The sequence below is a fragment of the Rhineura floridana genome, chromosome 7 (genome assembly GCF_030035675.1).
Source record: "Rhineura floridana isolate rRhiFlo1 chromosome 7, rRhiFlo1.hap2, whole genome shotgun sequence".
Classification (NCBI taxonomy): domain Eukaryota; kingdom Metazoa; phylum Chordata; class Lepidosauria; order Squamata; family Rhineuridae; genus Rhineura; species Rhineura floridana.
This window is the reverse complement of record NC_084486.1, coordinates 46,655,564-46,675,611: the sequence shown is the minus strand read 5'-3', so window position 1 is coordinate 46,675,611 and position 20,048 is coordinate 46,655,564. Positions and strand designations below refer to the sequence as shown.

Here is a 20,048-nt window from a genome sequence, read left to right as displayed (position 1 = left end):
ATCACCTGAAGGCAAGCAAACTGCTTTAGTTAAGAGAAAGGACTGCAGCTCAGCAGTAGAAAACATGCTGTGCATGCAGAAGTCCCCCTGTCCTGTCCTTGCCATCTCCAGACAGAAGAAATCAAGTAGGAGGTGATGGGAATGACTCTTTACTTGAAATCCTGGAGAGTTGCTGCCAGTCAGAGAAGACAGCACTGGGCTAGACCTGGTTATAAGGCAGCTTTCTATGTTCCTCTTCAAAAGGCATTAAAATTATATGCATATACCAATCCAAAAGAGGTTAACAAAGTAACTGTAGCACACTTACACGACACGGAGAGCCTACCTAGATAACATATAACCCAAGTTAACATTTTCCCAGAAAAATATGGAAGTTCAGCTGTACCTTGGTACGTGTATGTTTTTCCAGCATTTGTAACCCCATAGGTAAATATGAGGCGACTGTGTCCCTTCAGGAAGTCTAGCACTGGCTGCTTCACAGTACCTTCAAAAAGCTCTTCTTGGGTTGTTCCAGAGCCAAATACCTAAAAGATTAACCAGAAGAACTTATGGCTTTAATTACTGAGGTTACAGAGAATTATTTTTTAAGGCAACATTTCAAACTAGTGAAAAGTATTTAAGCAATTATGTGTAAAGTTTCCATAGTAAGGGCTACAAGTCGCCAGTGGCCCTTTTCACTTTACCTGTGAAAAAGTAAATTTCTGCACCAAGTGTCCCAAGTTTTTTTCACTAAGCCGGAACACCTTGGAACTCTTGGGAGCTTTTAAGATAACACTTGCTGCATCAAGAACAGAAATGCATTCCTGTACGAGAAGGAAAGTTATTCTTTAGTCCAGCAGATGGCATACCTTTAATAAAATTTTGCTTTTAGATTTTTTTAAAAAATTACATCACACCTCAGAATCACTCTCCTGTTCCCACTGCATCAATGGTTTAATGCGGAGGCAAACACGAATGCGTTCTCTGGATTCCAGGCTCTCTCTCTACCAAGAAAATGAGAAAAACACAGTTGTTACTATCCAACAACATTGTCGCACGCTGACAATTTTATAAAATTTTAATCTCAGTCGGTTGTATCCAACTAAGTAACTGCGTGTGAGGAATGACTTCTGCGAGTGCAACAGAATAGGCCCTCTGTCTTACCCCTGCACACACCCCAAATCTACACCAGAGGGTTGGGGAAACTCCCAGAGCAGCTTTGGGTGTGTGTGCACACAGGGGAGAGGGAGTTCTGTTGCATGAGCGCAATGATTTAGGTGGATATAACCCAATATATTTTTTTCCAATTAAGCCATTTCTCCCAGACATCTCTCCCTGACACAGAGATAGCTTAGTACCTTACGTATCATCCATGTTGACAGCTTGTTCACTACAAAGAGGTCCACTGACTTATGGCCCATTCTGAAGGTACTTCTTTGTACACCACCCTGGAATCCCACGGGATGCAAGGTGGCTTGTACAAATAAAAGGCTTGTTTTCTCATTTCTGAGCGGCGTCATTTACATAGAACAGCAAACAAGAGATTGGAGAAATATTTTTTTACAAGCAACAGAATTAAGATTTAGTTCATTAAGAATTAAGACAGCTCCTGGTATAGCAAAGAGATCATATGATGATAACTGCCTATTAGGGGGAGGGATTCTGGTTTTACTTAGAAACATAAAGGCCCTCCCCCCCAAAAAAACCAAAAATTGGGGGAGGGAATAGAGTTTTTCCATTTTTTTTTACAGGCCTTCACATCTCTAGTTTTACTAGAGGCCTACTGCTAAACAATTGGCTGGCTAGGTCAAATGGGTGGTTGCAGTGGGCTAAGTCCTCATTGCCCCCTTAGTGTTATAATTATTATTTAATTTTTATTATTATTGTTGTTATTTATTTCATTTGTTAATTGCCTAATACCAAGCGGTCTCTAGGTGACTTGCTACCAATTTTTTTTAAAAAAATACTGAAAGTTAAAACTAGAATCATAGATACATGCAATCATTAAAATGTAAAACTCTTCAATACAGTAAAAGCCAAACACAGAAATACCTCATAGCCAATAAAAACTTAGAAGTCCACCAAATAATAAAAAGAATAATTGGCCCTTTATGTGTGCTGTCCGAAAGGCCTGAGTGAAGAGAAAGGTTTTTGCCTGGCAGATGGATAGAGATAGTGTCAAGCATGCATCCCTGGGGAAAGGCCTGCTTTGGTGTTGCCATCCTCCGAGTCTCCCATGGAGGGGGCACGTGAAAGGCCTCAGATAACAAATGCAGGCTCCGGTTCAGTTCATACGGACAGAGCAGGTTACCATGATTTTCTACTCGCCTCTGCAGTTTCCAGCAACAGGTATTCAGGAGCATACGGCCTCCTACTATGAAGACAGAGCATAGCCATCGTGGTAGCCTTTGATACCCTTATCCTGCATGAATTTGATTAAATTCATGAATTTTAAAGCCATCCAAGTTGATAGCCATCACTGCCTCCGCTGGGAGCAAGTTCCATAGGTTAACTATGCGCTGCATGAAGTACTTTCTTTTATCTGTCCTGAATCTTCCAGTATTCAGCTTCATGGAATTCTACGAATTCTAGTGTTATCAGAGAGAGAGAAAAACTTCTCTCTATCTACTGTCTCCATGCCATGTCCCTCCTACTCCCCACAGTGATAGAGTCCCATTTTTAATTAGAGCCTTCTCCTTGAGTTCTCCATCTCCTTTAGCTTGGTATTTATCTTTCTTTAAGGCTACTTTCTTTCAGTCTACTGCATACCCTGCACCCTTCCTTCAACATCCTTGCCTCTCTGGTCCTAGTCTCCTAGCTTTCCTTCCACACAAGACCTCCTTCCAGTTTTCAGCAATCCTTTCTACTATGTTTTTATTCAAGCAAAAATGGCAAGATTCCCTTCCCTCACAAAAGCTGGCCTAGAAGCCATTTAATTCTATGAACAACTAAGTATTCCAGGCTGTGACATCCACATCAGCCAAAGCAGTGCCAGTGGGGTCACTTCCACAATTGCAATACAACAGACATAGAGTGACAGAAAATCAGGAAGTCACCTTGAGTACTCTTTTGAAATAGAGGATAAAAATCTAACTTTATATAACAGAAATTATGCCACATCTTACGATTTACACAAGTAGGCTTGCAAACTGACATGCCTGAAATACAGAGAGATAAGCACAGTACTCTCTTCTCTGTGTATGAATCAGATTTGTGAGGTAGAAATGAGACTTCAATTGCTCAGTTTCCTTACCTGGTTTATATCACAGACTGAAGAAAAGTCACCATAGAGATTTTTCTTAATATCACTAGCATCCACAGGACAAGTTCTTGGAGACAATTCAACAGCAGAAAGAAAGGATGGTCTGGGCATTGCTGGCTTATCCAAATTTGCCTCCATCCTATTAAAATAGGGCAGAGAAAAGGTGCTGGTTGAAGGAACATCAGTAAATTAAAGTGGACTTCTACACTATTTTTTGGGTCACATGAACATCATTTTATTGCTATTTATTAAATTTCTGCCCTTCCTTTCCTCCTGAAAAAGCCCAGGGGGGCAAATTAAAAAATAATTTAGAATAATACAAGTAAAATAAAAATAAATTAAAAACATGCTATATTTCCTGTGAAGTATGCATTGCCCTGTTCTTTGAATTTCCTTACAAAAAGGGAGAGGATAATGGAAGAAAAGGGCACAGCTACAATTTAATGCAGCCTTCGCTAACTTAGTGCTCTCCAGATACTTTTGACTACAACTCCCGGCAGTGCTGGCTATTCCTGAGGTTGCTGGAAACCGTAGACTAAAACATCTTGAGGAAGGGTGATTTTGCAATGGGTCTCTAAGCATCTTGCCTAGCAGTGGCAAATGATGAACTTGCCTAGTAATGGCCAGTGTGATGTAGAGTGTTGGACCTGGGAGACCAGGGTTCAAATCCCCACACAGCCATGAAGCTCACTGGGTGACCTTGGGCCAGTCACTGCCTCTCAGCCTCAGAGGGAGGCAATGATAAACCACCTCTGAATACCGCTTACCATGAAAACCTTATTCAAAGGGTTGCCATAAGTCGGAGTCGACTTGAAGGCAGTTCATTTCATTTTTCAGCAATGGATAGCTGCAGCAAAGCAGCGAGTGTATCCTATGCCACACCTCCAGTTCACATATATTGAAAGTGAGGCTATATAGACCTAAGCATGAATCCATGTCAACTGAAGTACATACAGTACCCTAAAACACTCCCCCTTCTCCACATCCCGTGTAATGCACAGTGGCTGTTCAGCAGAGGTGCAAGGGTTCCTCAGCAGGCAAGATGTTATGGAAAGGGATTCCCAAAAGCCAAAGAAGTGTGAAAATAGATTTAGCATGTTAGTGGTCCCCCATGACTCAGAGCCACCAGGAGCCCTGAGTTCAATACTGTGAGCCCAATTCTATGGAACTCCCTCCCAGGTGAGATCACACACAGGCCCCCTTCCCTGCTGAACTTCAGGTGCTTGGGGAAGACTTGATTTTATTTCAGCAGACATTTTAAGTAAGCTTTTCTGATTTTATTGTTAGTGCACTGTACACTGCTTAGAATGTACAGTGCTAAGTAGCATAAAAATGGTTGAAATAAATAAAATCAGTGCAACTGTTGACATTTGCCTGCAAACATGAGGGACAGTCAGTAATGTCCCTATTGGAGCAACTTTAATTGTGGTTATATGAATTCAGAAGGGCGGGGTTGCAGGCACAGAACTCATTAGTACAAGCTGTCCTACTCACACCTATTGGTGTATGATTGACATAACTGTTGTTAGCAGGACAAACAAAAACTCAAGATGCTTAGGAATTTGAAGTATTTTGTCCAACCTCACTTAAAACCTCAGTAATAATTTAGTCTCACTACTCCACTATAAAACTTTTTTTAAAGAATGGGAGGGGCATTCTGTTGCTTTGCAAGTCTGGTATATGTTATCTTTGTTGCTGCAGAACAGTTAAACTGAAATTGGAGCTGGTTTCTAGATTACAGTGTGCAAGAAGGCACCTGTTTCCCCCTCTCTTTTATATATTTACTTCTAAGCAGTGCTTTTTTGTGGTGGAACTCACCTTTTTCTTTTTCACTGCCCAAGGCAACCATTTTCTGCTGACCCTCACAGCACTTTTATCGAGGTATGAATACCTTTTTACCAAAAAAAAAAAAAAAGCACTGCTTCTAAGCAAGCATACATAGAACAGCTGTTATTGCTAGAGAAAAGTCTGCTGGTAAAGGCAGCTAAGACGACATTCCTATGCGCACGCCTATCTGGGAAAAACCCATTGAACTCTATACTATAAATAAGATATTTCAGGGAAGTAAAGCCCCTCCTAGCACGATTTTTTTTCACTACAGTCAAATACTTGGATTTAAAGTACACACACAAAACATATTTCTTCAAGATAACATATTATTTAAAACATCTCTCTAGTTAAAAACAATGTCTGCTACTAAAGGTTTCCTAGCAGCTCAACTTTGGATTTATAAAGCACTGCTCTGCCTGAACTCCCGATACAGAATAAAGAAAGAGCTGTTATCTACTTACTTTCAGAACTATACAGCGAGATCGGGTCTCCCCTCACTAGGCTAGACAGCAGAAATCAATCCAGTCCCAGTCCCCGCTCATCACAGGAACAAGAGTGCGGCAAACACCAGCAACGCCACTTCCACCAAGAAAAATGCCGCCTTAAGGAGGCAGTCACCTAATTCAGCTTCCAAAAGCCACCGTGGGCGCTCCTTTAAGGGCCGCCACCAGCGACCAAATTTGATCTTTAGTTCCCGTTCTCCCCAAGGACAGATACCTGCCCCGCGTGTTCTTTTTCAAATCCAGCCGTAAAGACTCATGGGAGCCAGCCGCCTGCGTCGAAGAGCGTGCTGGGAAATGTAGTCATGAAGCCTAAACACTCTCAACTGAGATTCTCGTCTCCAGTCACAGCGCCACATGAAAGCAATACCTTACCGCAGCTGTCCTGGAAGAACACTAATCTGCAACATCAAGATTGTATTGTATTTACCAGACTAGGAGGGAAAGAGATAGGAAACAGCAGCAGCCTGCCCCTTCTGTGCTCCGCCTGTTGGTGCCCGGCTTCAATTCTGCAGAAGATGAACATTCTGACAATGCTGAAGTTGCTTCCTAGTTCTCTCCCAGCGACTTCAGGATCGCAACATTCTGTAGGTGCAGCACAATCCTATACATCCTTTTGCAGCACAATCCTATACATGTTTAGTCAGAAGCCCCACTGTGTTCAGTGGGATTTACCATATATACACTGATGTGGGAGCAAGCCCTTTTGAACACAGTAGGGCTGCAACCCTAACTAGGCCTACTCAGAAGTAAGTCCTATTGAATTCAGTGGGGCATACTCTCATGTAAGTGGGTTAGGATTACAGCATGGAATAGGTTTGCATAGGATTGCATTGTTAAATGTATGTTTTAATATGTTTTTCATTATTGTTAGCTGCTATGTGGGCCCCCAGAATGAACAACAGAGCAAGAGGTTCCCAACCAATCAACAGCAAGCCCCTATTAAAAATACAGGACCCCTTTCGTCCCTTGCTTCTGATCACTTTGTCAGCTCTGAGCAATCTTAGCTAAGTTTACTCAAAAGTAAGATCTTATTGTAATAGGATTGGGGTTGGTCTGAATGGTGTCTTGGGGTCCCCTCCAAGCCTGCCATTCTCTAGCTGTAAGGTTGGAACGTGTAGCATTACTTTGTTAAGGAAATGACTCTGACCAAATCTGTCAAGCACCCTATCTGTGTGACAAAAGAAGTGGCCATGTTGACATGGGAACAAGTGGCTAGTAATGTTCTTTCAGGAGGGGCTAGGCCTCCCCCCTTCACCTGATTGGAGGTAATCTTATAGGTAGAACAATAGCCCAAAAGCTAGCCTTGACTAGTCTTGTCTGGAGCTAGAAGACACACAGCCCTGACTTGCTCTCTGTGCTCAATCCAAAGTTATGGCTTTGGGAGACCTCCCTGGAAACTAGGGTTGCCAGGTCAGAAGCATCCCAAAACCTGAGATTTTAGGGGCGGGCCCAAGTGATGTCACAGGTCAGGCCTAATCAAACGTTACCAACAGCATAATCCTAACCATATCTACTCAGAAGTCGTATTGAGTTCTGTGGGGCTTGGTTCCTTAGTAAGCATGTTTAGAATTGCAGCCATCTTTACTCCTGAGTGCTCCCATCTAACATCTCCATGACAGTAGGCTCCCTTCTTCCTACACTGGCCTTCTGGTGACTGGCCTGGCCTGAAGGCACTTAAATTCTTCTTGCCAGAAGCAAGTAGGCTAGGTTAAGTGTTCCCTCCCTAAGCAGGTGAAAAGGAATGATCACGTCCCTTCAGCTGGACCTGGGAACACCATTAAGATTTCTATCTTAATTTCCAATCAGAAAATTTTTTGTTTGAGTGATATTCTCAAAGCATCTGTGGTTGATGCTTAAAGTATCATGCTTAATGACATCCCTAGGGCCCTCCCCATGACATCATTAAGGCCTGCCCCTGCAATCTCAGTATTTGGGGTGCTTCTGACCTTGCAATCCTATTTGTGTGGGATCATTTTGTTGCCAAGTGTGTCTGTGACTAATCCACAAAACATAGCCATATGCCATAACAAATGTGTTAGCCTTTAAGTTACCAGAAGACATTTGATTTTGTAACTTTACAGTTTGCTGTAGCAGGCCTGTTTGCTGTCTTATCAGTTCATTTTTATTCAATTTTATTTTGAGGGTCTTTCTATCATACTGGCAACAAATTCCATTGGCTCCTTATTAATAGCTAAACATTTCACACCGTTACTAATGAATGGAACTGGAACATTTGCATGTCGGTGTACTGATCTGGACAAGAAGAACTGACAACTAAAGTTGGATCCATAGGAGACAATGTTAAATATGACATTATGGAAGGAAATGTTATATAGAAATCTAAAATATTGGTCTTGCAACTTATTATAATGTTCAGAATCTGAACATTTTTATATTCCTTAGCTAGGCATATATTTCATCCTATTTGCAAATCTGATTTAAGTCTATGTCAAATCACCAGGACAGGTGGATATTCCCTAGGTAATTTAATCTTAAAAGGCAAAAAAAAGTTACTCAAGAATTGACCCCGAGTATCACCAATTTAATTTGGTCCAATTTGCTAAGGTATTTTGATGATTTAATACATGTATACTGAGAAGCAAATCCCATTGAGTTCAGAGGCATTTGTTTCCAGGTAAGTGCGTGTAGGATTGAAGCTTTAAGCATTAATCTTATATAAGGGGAAGTGGTTAGAGTTAATTAATGCATTTTGATTTCTGTATGGGAAGAACCCTAATAAAATAAAAGATTCTGTTAACGTTACTCAATCTAGAAACATTGCTGGTTTCTTTATTGACACTTTCTTTACAAGAGGGCATGTTCACATATGTGAGGTGGCTGTTTATTTTCTCCATGTCATGCAGGGCCCATGAGAGGAGGGTGCAGGGGGTACATCTTACTGGGCCTGGGGTCAAAAAGGGGGCCCGGGAGCCAAAGGAGGGGAGCTCCCTTTTTCTCCCTTTGTTATGTCATTTCCTGCTGGCTCCCATTCTGCAAGCCTGCTCCAAATGGTGCTTTTTTTTCTTTCCCCCCTAACTTGTGCAAAAAAGCATAACATTGTTCAAACAAATATTTGTATTTCTGTTGTATTTCTAATCAAACTTGAGGATTTTTTTCATCTTTTATGAAACTTACTCTGGAAGAAACTGAGCATGCTCAGTGGCCAAGGTAACAAGAGGAAGAGATACTTTGACCTTAAGAGGGTGTGGTCATTAGGAAGCTAGATTAACCCTTCCCCTTTAGTATGAAAGGAAAAATGTGGTTTGAGGGCTCATATAAGGTAAGCAGTGTGAACCTTTAAACCCTATCACGATGAGAAAATCATCTCTCCAAAATGTATTCTCACAAATCAGGAGCCCAGAAAAGAACAGACAAGAAAGAACGAGAGGAAAATGAAAAAAGGGGTCAACAAACACTCTTTCAATTTGGATTAAGTGCAGCTTCAAAAAAAATTTCATTGAACTCACCTACAGAATTGGAGCAAGAAGAAACTGTTGGAAACCTCATCCCCAAACAAGGAGCAGTTGATTTGGGTAATCATGCACAGTATTTTGATGAAGGGGCAGATGCAGAAAATGAAAATGGAAAACAGAAAGAAACAGACATACAGACGCATGCGGAAGTGAATTTGGAAGATGAGAGGATTAATCATAATGTAGGCCTTGACACTGGTTGTATCACAACTGAGTTTCCATCTCAAAAGGAAATAGAAAAGTATGTTACGAATGGTCACATCCCTCTGCCTAAAACATTCCCAAAAGACACCTGCAAAAGTGTTCCCAGAAAGCAAATTTCAAAGCACTAATGGAGAACTACATGTAAGAGACTGGCTTGTCTGGAGTCAACAGAAACAAGCTTTATATTGCTTTCCATGTCGATTATTTTGGCACAAGACAGTCAAGACTAGCACTTCTGTGTCTCAGTCTGCACTGGTATCTGCTGAAGGCTGGGGTTCTAATGGGAAGTGGCGGAAACTTTCCTACAGGATCCCAAAACATGAAAAAGGCAATAGTCACAGAGAATGTTACCTAGCTTGGCGAGAACTAGAAAGGCGCCTGCTGTCTGAGACAGGAGTTGACATCATCTTAGAAGCCTCAATCAAAACTGAAGCTGTGCAATGGTACAACCTTTTAAATCGCATCATCGATGTTGTACTCTTCTTGGGAGAATGTGGTCTAGCATTTACTGGTTCATCCCATCGAATTGGTGATTCAAACAATGGAAACTTTTTAGGACTCATTGAACTGTTCTCCAGGTGCGACCCCATCCTTCAGGAACATGTGCTAAGTGTAGAGGAGTCACAGAAAAGGAGTGAGCGGCTTCAAGTTCATTATCTGTCCCGACTCACAAAATGAATTTATTGCAGAATGCTCGAATCTTGTGAAACACATTTTGCTTGAGAGGCAATCTGCAAAGTACTTTGCAATAATAGTAGATTCCACACCAGATTCTTCCCATATTGAACAAACATTTATTTTGAGATACGTACTTTCAAAAGAAACGCAGTATGAGATTCAAGAAAGATTTCTCAAGTTTGCAGATGGTAGCAACAAAAGAGGGGAAGAAATTGCTCAGTTGATAACTGATACATTGAAAGAGCATGCTATTCCTCTCAGTGATTGTAGAGCTCAAGGCTATGATAATGGGGCAAATATGGCCGGAAAATACAACGGCACACAAGCAAAAATACAAGAACAATGCTCAACAGCCATTTTTTCACCTTGCGGTTGTCACACACTCAACTTATGTGGAAATGATGCTGCTGAATGCATAACTGAAGCAATAACCTTTTTCGGAACAATTCAAACTGTGTACCACCTGTTCAGTTCCAGTGCTAAGCGGTGGGAATTACTACAAAACCGTATTGGTTGTTCTCTTCATGGTATGTCTGAAACAAGATGGTCAGATCGTGTTGAATGTATAAAGCCTTTTGCAGCTCACTTGCCTGGCATTAAATTAGTACTGGAAGACCTCCTAGAACTAAATTTGATGCCAAAACAAGAAATGAAGTCCATGGAGTTTTATTATATGTGACATCTTTTGCCTGTGTGTTAATGTCAGCCATGTGGTACAAAATATTAGCTGGCATAGATATTTGCAACAAGATCATCCAAGCTAGAGATGCCACACTGGCTGTTGAAGTAGCAAACATAGAAACTCTCCTCACAGAGCTGACAAAACTTCGAAAGAACTGGAAATGCATGTAGAATGAAGCCAAATTGGTTGCGTCAAACCTAAATATAGAAATAAAACTCTCTCGTAGATGTGATGGAGTTAGGTGCAAGAGGGCAAGGCCGCATGACAACAGCACACCTGATGCTAACTTGGAAGAAATGAATAACACAGATGATACCCCAGAAGAGGCCTACTTCAGAAAGTGTGTGTTTTACGTTTTGGTAGACAATGTTATAGCAGGATTAACTGTCCGCTTCAATGCTGTTAAGCAGTTGGCAGAAAAATTTGATTTCTTGTGGAAATATCTCACCATGTACGAAACTGATGTGGAGAGAAAAGCTTTATCTTTATCAGAGCAATATCCTGCTGACCTTAATGGTGATGATTTTGGAAAAGAAATGCAACATTTACCCTCAGTACATAAAGCAAATTTTGTAAATGTTAAAGCCATTAGATCTGTTGAACTTGTTATCAGAGTACAGACTTGGTGACCTGTTTCCAAATGTTTGTGTTAGCTTAAGAATACTATTAACAATTCCAGCAACAGTAGCTTCTGGAGAGAGGTCATTTAGCAAACTTAAGCTAATTAAGAATTATTTAAGGTCTACAATGTCTCAGGAACATCTTGTGGATTTGGCCAGGCTAAGTATTGAATCAAACATTGCCAGAACAATTAATTTTCATGCTGTGATTCGAAATGTTTCACACAAAAAGGCCAGGAAAGCTAATAGTAAGTTTATCTACCTTGTTTCAATGTGAATTCTTTCTCCTTATCTGTATTGTAGCATAAACAAAGATGTTCAAATCAAATGAGCTTTCTTATCTCTGATCCTCTTTTATTTTATTTATATTTATTTATATTTATCATGGAGGGAGTACAAGAGCATAAGGCCTTAAATGCAGAAAATTAACAGAGCGCTCCACTCCACCCCTCTCTCGTCTTCCATACCCTTTTTGACCTTACAGGCTACAGCTCATGGCATAAAACCGTAATGGATAAAAACAGAATGACTAATGGAGAAGGTAAGGGGCCCAAAAGAAACTTTGTACCCCCTGATAAAATTCCTCTCAGAGGCCCTGATTCATGACTGCATGGAGAAACTTCGGCAGATATCGAGCTATATGCAAATACACCCACAGTTGTCAGCTGATAGGTTTATGATTGTGAAACAATTTTTTCTAGAAATGGCTGCTAATCACTGCAGAATGTCTCAATATTTGTTCCAGTTAATAGGGTGAGTCCAGATACTTTCACCAGAGGATGGTTGCTGCACCATTAGAAAAAAAAACTTTAAAGAATATTCCTGCCCATATTGAGACACCAAAAACACAATTAGAAAAAATTTATGTGGCAACCGATTTACAGTAAATATACTTCTTTATAATACTGTAGCCTGTAGAACTTTACAGTCAGCCCTAGAAAATAAAAGTACATTGCCAAGTACTTTCTTTACTTGTTTGCCGCTTGCCCTGTATTTGGTGTGAAGTAATAATAAGATAAAGCAAATCCTTGTAGTGCCAGTTTTAAATGATCCTCCCCCCTTTCCGACCCCTGTGTCTCAATATGGGTAGGAATGATTTTTTAAAAAAAAAATGGTGCAGCAACCACTTATATTCAGATCTGGTGAAATCTGCTGGAATGACCCTATATTGATGTTGGATCGTAAGAATATGTTAATGTGGAAGAGAATCAAATAGAGAAAATACATAACCAAGTATGAAGTGACCTAAAAGAAGGTGAGAGTCAGACGTTGGTGGAAAATGGAGGATATAAAAAGTATTCAGCAACACTGCAATTTGTGATGACAGTTCTGCAGAAATAGATTTGTATAACCTTGATGCCCATTATCTATGTTCTGATCAGCTGCTAATTTCATAGAACTCATAGGATTAGTTAGTATGGTACTAAGAAGTAATATAGCTGTTAGGCTAGGTTCTGTACATGAAAACATCCCCACCTTCCAGATTATAATGTGGTTTAAGAAACAATCAGGAAAGAGACAAACTTCCTGGTGGTGTTTTTTTTTTTTAATAATACCTTGACATTTTGAATAGTCTCCTGTGATCCCAGTTAGGAATGGTACCATTTGATTCTATTAGGAACATAAACTATTTTGAAGCATTGATTGTTCAGTGTATTCAACTAAATGCCTTTCCCTTGAAATGTGACCTTCTTTTAGAGGTGGACGAGATATATATTTTTCTTCTATATATAAAATTCTTTTGATCATATGCATCACTGTATAGGTTTGTTCTTGGCAGAAAACATTTTAGAATTCTTTAGAATACTTTCCTCTGTATAGGGGAAATACGCTGAAGAAAATGTAGTTGGATACTAGTTTTGAACGTAACTTTTTTGTTTGTTTCACATTTGAGCAGATTCAAGCCCATAATAGGCCAGGACACATCCTCATTGTGCTGCATTTTGCAGGCACTAAATGCACTCTTGAAGCACAAGTCAGAGAGAATTTTTTTACAGGCATACCCCGTTTAACGTTGCCTCGCTATGACGTACATGCTCCATTCATCCCCATACCCCGCTTAACGTTTGTGCGCTTCACAATAACGTATACTTTATTGGCATGACGCTGCTGCCATCTAGTGGTGATTGCGTGCAGTACAAGTGAAGACAATTGCTTCACTTAAAGGTTATTTTCGCTTAAAGTATACTCTCCGTTCCCATTGCATACGTTAAAGCGGGGTATGCCTGTATTCTTCTTCTCAGCAATGAACTCAGGAGAAGACTTCATCCCAATACAGCACTGAACAAAGGAAATAAAACACACACATGCATTTAGTAAGGACTAGGGATTGGATCCATTGGCCGGTGCTGCTTCAAAAGCATTCCGTTGGCCTAACAGGCTGGCACTGATTCAAATTTGTTCTTTATCTGCTAGCAACTGCTTGTACTGATGTGTTGGGGGGGGGTTGGCTTGGAAAAAAATGGTATTTTGAAGGAAATATCAATATTTTCTTTAAAAATTGTATTTTGAAGGAAATATTAATAAATTATCATTCTTAAAATTGATGCTTTAGAGGCAGATTTTTTTTTAAAAAGTCCATTTTCAAAAACAGTTGCAGAAATTTACAAAATTAAAATCTGATCCTCAACTATGAAAATAAGTGAATTAATGGAAAATTTGGTACCCAATCCGAATTGGGCAGAATTCTAGCACAACCCTAGTAAGAACTAACAGCATTACATGTTTGGCCGACTCTGAATTTGGGCGTTATGAGATGCAAACCCCAGGCAGGTATAGGAGTACAGGAGATAGGGGACTCATAAAAAGTTTATTCAAACTTGTAATAGCAATCCGTAGTTTTGAGATGCTAGTTTTAAGAATAGTTCCCATGAAGACCTAAGTGTCAGAGAGACATAAATACATTTATTATTATTATTATTATTATTATTATTATTATTATTATTATTATTATTATTATTATTATTAAAACTAAGCAGTTTACAACATAGGTTAAATCAACAGCAAATACAAAAACTACCGGTTATAAAACCTAACTAAACAGAGCACCTTCTTAATATCAAAAGAGGCATACATAAAAAATCAGCTACAAACATACAAAGAAACTTCATAGTAAAAAAACTAAACAAAATTATTATTACTTACTCAATTTACATCCTGCTCTTCCTCCTAAAGGTGCCCATAGAGGCAAACACATCAATATCAGTATGATTAGAAACATTTGAAAAACAATTAAAACTATTCTAAAAAGAGCTAAAAACAATTGCATTCTCTCAGTCAGTGATAGTTAATATTAGAGAAAGTGCTCTTTTAGGTGTTTGGACCCCAAGCCATTTAAGGCATTGTATGCTAATACTATCATCTTGACTTAAGCCCCATAGCCCACTGGCAATCAGTGCAGCAATTTCAGGACCAGTGACATATGGTCCCATTGGGCTGTGCCACTTACTGCCTGCAGCATCCCGACTATCTTCAAGGACAGCCCCACATACAGTGTATTACAGTAGTCCAGATAGGAGGTCACCAGACCATGGACAACTGAGGCCAGGCTGTCCCAGTCCAGAAACAGCTGTACCTGGCAAATGAGCCTAACCTGGGCATTAGCACTCATAGCCACAGAAGTCACTTGAGACTCAGGTGATAAAAGAAATCCTCCTCACCTGTACCTAGGATTTGATGTTATCATGCAATGTTATATGTGTTTATACTGTTAAGATGTGTTCATGCTATATATTGTTATTTTGGAATATTATCTGTTTCTTACACTAACAATTTAAAATAAAATAAAAAGAATGAAAAAACAGAATTTGGGCACTGTTAAAATGGAGGCCAATATTGTCAAGTTGACCAAATCTTAGAAATCGTGATGAATATAGGCCAGGTTCATCACAGATAGTACAAAATTAGAGGTGATGACTAACTTCTTGGTTGACTCATGCTCTCAGGGAATTAATTAAACAAAAATAAGTGACTCTAAAGCTGACAAGTGTTGGTTTGGTTCCCCCCATTCCTCCAAAAAATATTATGTTGAGATTGCTTGTTGCTAGCATCCTGGGGATACCCCAATTAGGACCATGATCTTTCCAGCTTAACCTATTTGTAGACAGGGATACTTGACCACAATGGTCTATGTGCTACTAACCTCTCATTTGGATTACTACAACTCACTTCTGCCCTCTAGAAATGGCAGCTGGTGAAAAATGCAGCAGCTAGAGTGTTAATGGGCATGTCAGTATGAGACCATATAATTATTATTTTTAATGCTTGTTCTCAAAAAACCTGCAATGGCTGCCTGTTTGTCACCAGGCCTAGTTCATGGTTTAGTTCTAACTAATGTTTAAAGCCCTAAGTGGCTTAGACCCAAGTATCTGAAGAAAAGCCTCTCCCCATATACTACTGGCCAAGCCTTGAGATCAGATGGGGAGGTTCTACTGGCAGTGCCCTCATTGACAAAGACCAGGGGATCCATGACTTGCCTTTGTGGCAATTATGGATCATTCTTCCTCCTGAGCTTCTTTCGGTCTTTCTGCGCCAGCTGAAGACCTCCCACCAGCCTTCAGAGCTGGTTGTATATGTTGTACATGAGGCAACAAGGCCATGTGGTTTGTAATATTTGAACAGATGGACTGGTGACTACAATTTCTAATTGTATGTTACTTTTGTTTTTACTGGTTATCATATTTTAAATGGTTGTGAACCTCTCCAAGATCATTTGTAATGAGGAGCAGGATATAAATTTTATAAAGTTCTTTCTATGTGCGTCGTGCAAGTATGCACATCAGAGAAAGATGACTGGCTGCAAGTACACTCATTCACAAGTCTATTTTTAATGCCATGACATGTAATGTGTTGAAGGGCCCTTATTTAAAGGCTTGGTTTACAGCAACTTACAGGGCATTACCAAGAGAAAAAACTTATCTTCAAGATTCAAATCTTACATTTTGGAGAATCATTGTTGGTATACCTTGAAAGGATAATACATTTGGTAACCTTGTTGATCAAGAGTATTTTGTGAGCTACCTTAAGGATTTGGACTGGAAACAAAGCCCTATGAAGAGAGACTGAAAGAACTGGGCATGTTATCCATGAGAAGAGAAGGCTGAGGGGAGCTATCATATCACAGGTTGTCACACAGAGGAGGGCCAAGTTCTCTTCTCAAGCATCCTAGAGTGCAGGACACTGAATAATGAGCTCAAGTTACAAGAAGCCAGATTTTGGCTGAATATCAGGAAAAATGTCCTAACTGTTAGAACAGTATAACAAGGGAACCAATTACCCAGGGAGGTGGCGGGCTCTCCAACCCTGGAGGCATTCAAGAGGCAGCTGGACAGTTATCTGTCGGGTATGCTTCAAGTTGGATTCCGGCATCGAGCAGGAGGTTGGACCCAGTGGCCTTATAGGTCCCTTCCAACTCTACTATTGTATGATTCTGTGAAAGGTGGAATACAAAAATACTCAAAGCATTATCCAACTGTTCCACTAATGCAAAGAGTTTTCGTTTCACAATGTTCTGGGGCTCTCCCAACCCTCCGGAACAGATTTTCCTGGGAGAGGAGAGGGCAGGGAATTTCCATTGTGCAGCTAAAACTCCTTGCATCAGGGGAATTGTTTAGTTGGATAACCACCCATAATCTTTCAGTAATCTGAGGAGCATTTGCATGGTTTGAGGACCACAGTAATTATTAACCATGATATTCATAACAGCCACAGTAATAATAACTGCTGTGATGATGGGAGGTTATAGCTATGATCATATTTCACTAATGGAGTTAGTGCAACTGGGTGGATTTAATTACTAGCCGACCCATATTGACAAATGGCTGCTCAGATATTACTCATGTATTTTGATGGAGTAAATACAGATGTTGCAAAAAGGAGCATTCACTGGGACTTGCAGAGGTGCTACACAAGCTGAACCTGTTTACCAACTGTTTTGTTTTTATTCTTCAGGTGGGTGGTATAGCTACTGGATGTCTAAAGCAGCTTTAAACATGGCCACCAAAAACCTCAGCATTGAACTAGGAAGAGGAAAAGCTAAAGTAGTGTGTGTTCCTTTGCATTCTGGAACTGTGGGCACTGACCTATCGAAGCCTTATTGTAAGAATGTGCCCAAGGACAAGTGCTTTACCTCAGAGCACTCTGTTAAGTGCCTGATGCATATCATAGAGAATCTTGATATGGGGCAAACAGGGAAGTTATTTGCCTAGATTGGATTAGAACTACCATGGTAAGATCACTGAGAAACATTCACAGCAGCAATGAATTATCAAGCCACACTAGAGCCATCACACAATCCCAAAAGCCCAATGGAACAGCAATGCCTTTGCCAACTGCCTGAAGAATAGCATGTTCATAGAGAATGAGTTCCTATCCTCTATGGCGCAGCAAGGCCCAAACAGTATAAGGCAAGCCAGGGTTCAGGCTGTGCTCTAGGGACACAGAGCACTGGAGTTGGTCTAGCAAGGAAAAAGCTGAAGCTGAGCCATTGTATGGCAGAAGGTGCCGCCTAATTGCTACAGCAGCTGTGCCGCAGGATGTTGCTTTACCTGAAGGGTTCCAGCCTTCTCTGGTAATCTACTGTGACAGAGTGGTGGAGCCTCAGATCTTCTGCAATGGAGTCCTCTGTGTCAGAAGAAGGCAGTGCCAGATCCTCAGAGTGGGGGAAGGGCACTGGCCATGCAGATTCATCTTGTAGCTGCATTTCTGGGCTGGCCCTGCATGCTCTTCTCCTTCAGGTTTGGAGTCCTCACCTCCATCACCAGAAGAAGAGGCATCTAACTCCTGGTTCCTGACTCTTCCACAGCGTTGGTACTGCTGCTGAGGCAAAGCAGATCAAAGTGCATAGCGGGGTGGTCCAGTGTTCCGGGGTCTGAGGCAGAATATCTCACAAGTACCTTTTCCCCTCTCTGGCAGTAAAAATTCAATAATAAATAACACCTTGCCTAATGGTGGGGCCATCTGTGTGAGGGCCTCCAAGGACGCTAATGCGGTAGAGCCATGATGGCTCTGTTCTACCTCCACTGTCAAAGGCAATATGCCTCTAAATACTAGTTGCCAGGAATCACAAGTGGTGAGAGTGCTGCTGTGCTTGGGTCCTGCTTGCAGGCTTCCCATTGGCATCTGGTTGGCCACTGTGTGAACAGGATGCTGGACTAGATGGGCTTTTGGCCCGATCCAGCAGTGCTCTTATGTACTTACATAGGTTTGCATGGGAGAAGGCAGTCAAAGATATAATAAAGGGGTGAGGAACCTGTGGCCCTCCAGATGTTGTTGCCCTCCAGCTCCCATCAGCCACAGCCAACCTAACCAACGGTCAGGGATTATCTGAACTGATGTCCAGCAACATCTGGAGGTCCACATAATATCTTGGGAGCAGAGATAGACAATAGTATTGTTAGTTACACACAGAAAAACCCAGCAATTTATCAGCTAGAATGTATGCCTGTACCTTTTCCAAAGTGGTAATGTCCATGGTACTTTCATTATTTTTTTCCTGCCCCATCATCTCTGCTCTCACCAGTTTTGCAGGCTTCTGTAGGACTCCAAGCAATCTCTAAGAAGACCAGCAAGTAGTTCTGAGTAGCACATTCAGCATGACTGCAATAGATGCATATGGCTGTTGTGGATACCGTTTGACCACTGGTGATGAGTAATGTAACACGTACCCTTGCATCATAAAAGTTTTTGTCTCTTTTTAAGTATGATAAAGAATGTGTAATTATCCACTGTATCTTATAGACCTTTGTTGAGGGTGGGGGAGGAGATATGTGTGTGTGTGATTATACTGTTGACTAGTAATATGCTCCTGCCCTGGAATGGAAACATTTAACGTTTGCATGTTTACTATTTATCATGTATCCCTGTAAAGGAAAAGAAAACAGTGCAAAGCTACTATTCCCACTTAGCAAAGTCAAATTGTTTAAATAATATTTTCTTTATTTTTGACAAATCCCTCCCCCCCTTTGAACACTGTGTGCTCCCTCCCTTGTGACATGTTAAAGAACATTTTCCATTCTGAGTTTCTTTTAGGAGTGAAACTTACTAGAATAGAAACTGCTATCCAGTTGGGAGCTGCTGATCCGTCTGTGGGTGATCTGAAGTAGACTGACAGGGTTTTGGATTCCCAATTATATTACTAAATAACTTATTAATAGCAACAACTAAAGGACTTCGCCTCACCGTAGTTTGACTACTGAAATAAAGAAAACATAGGAGAACTCAGGGCATTTATTTTATTTTATTTATTTATTTATTAAATTTATATACCGCCCGACTAGCAATAGCTCTCTGGGCGGTGAACATTTCTTTTGTATGAATGCACTGTGGGCTTAGTTCTTGCACTGTAAACAAGTTCTAATGCTGAGCAGGTTGTGCTCAGAGCCACCCTGTTCCTTAATTCTGTGCATGTTTCCACCCCCCCCCACTATTTTGTACTTGCCTCCACTGTCCTTGAGATTCTTGTAAAAATAAAAAATAAAGCCTGAAAGCCCAAAGTCTGTTCACCTCTGCTTTTGTCCATTTCATCGCTCTGCTAATGAACCAACCCTTCAACCCAGCCACTGTAGCTTTGGCTTTGACAACAGCCTGATGTGCAATAAATATTTTACTTCCATGCTATGCAAAGCTTCATACACTGATGCTTTCTACATATAAAGCTGCAATTCAAGAAACGAGAAGGCTGGGCCAGCTTTTTCTTTTCTGGTCATTTGGCAGCTCTAGAAGCAAAGGAAGTGGCTGTGATTAGGAACTCCCCTCTCAGAATGGCTCAGCGAGGGGGATGTTGCTCTAAAATAAACCCTTTGTACACAGCTGTGGTGT

The 20,048-nt window shown here is 40.7% G+C and overlaps 1 protein-coding gene and 1 pseudogene across 3 annotated transcripts in view; one reads left to right on the top strand and one right to left on the bottom strand.

Annotated features, from left to right (window-relative positions):
- Positions 1–5,862, bottom strand: part of KIF20B (kinesin family member 20B) — an 80,442-nt gene extending 74,580 nt beyond the window's left edge. The window contains exons 1-5 of one of the 3 annotated variants that reach the window (XM_061635459.1): positions 5,533–5,862; positions 3,233–3,380; positions 897–983; positions 684–803; positions 386–524 (exon numbers count right to left, since the gene is read on the bottom strand). In XM_061635459.1, coding sequence (XP_061491443.1) covers positions 386–524; positions 684–803; positions 897–983; positions 3,233–3,379 — 493 coding nt within the window. In that variant the 5' untranslated portion in view covers position 3,380; positions 5,533–5,862. Of the gene's footprint in view, positions 1–385; positions 525–683; positions 804–896; positions 984–3,232; positions 3,381–5,059; positions 5,147–5,532 lie in introns of those variants that run through there. The other 2 variants (XM_061635460.1, XM_061635461.1) reach the window with 2 other exon arrangements.
- A 66-nt stretch (positions 5,863–5,928) lies between these two features.
- Positions 5,929–18,896, top strand: LOC133389658 (C-signal-like; annotated as a pseudogene).
- The last annotated feature ends 1,152 nt before the right edge of the window (positions 18,897–20,048 follow it).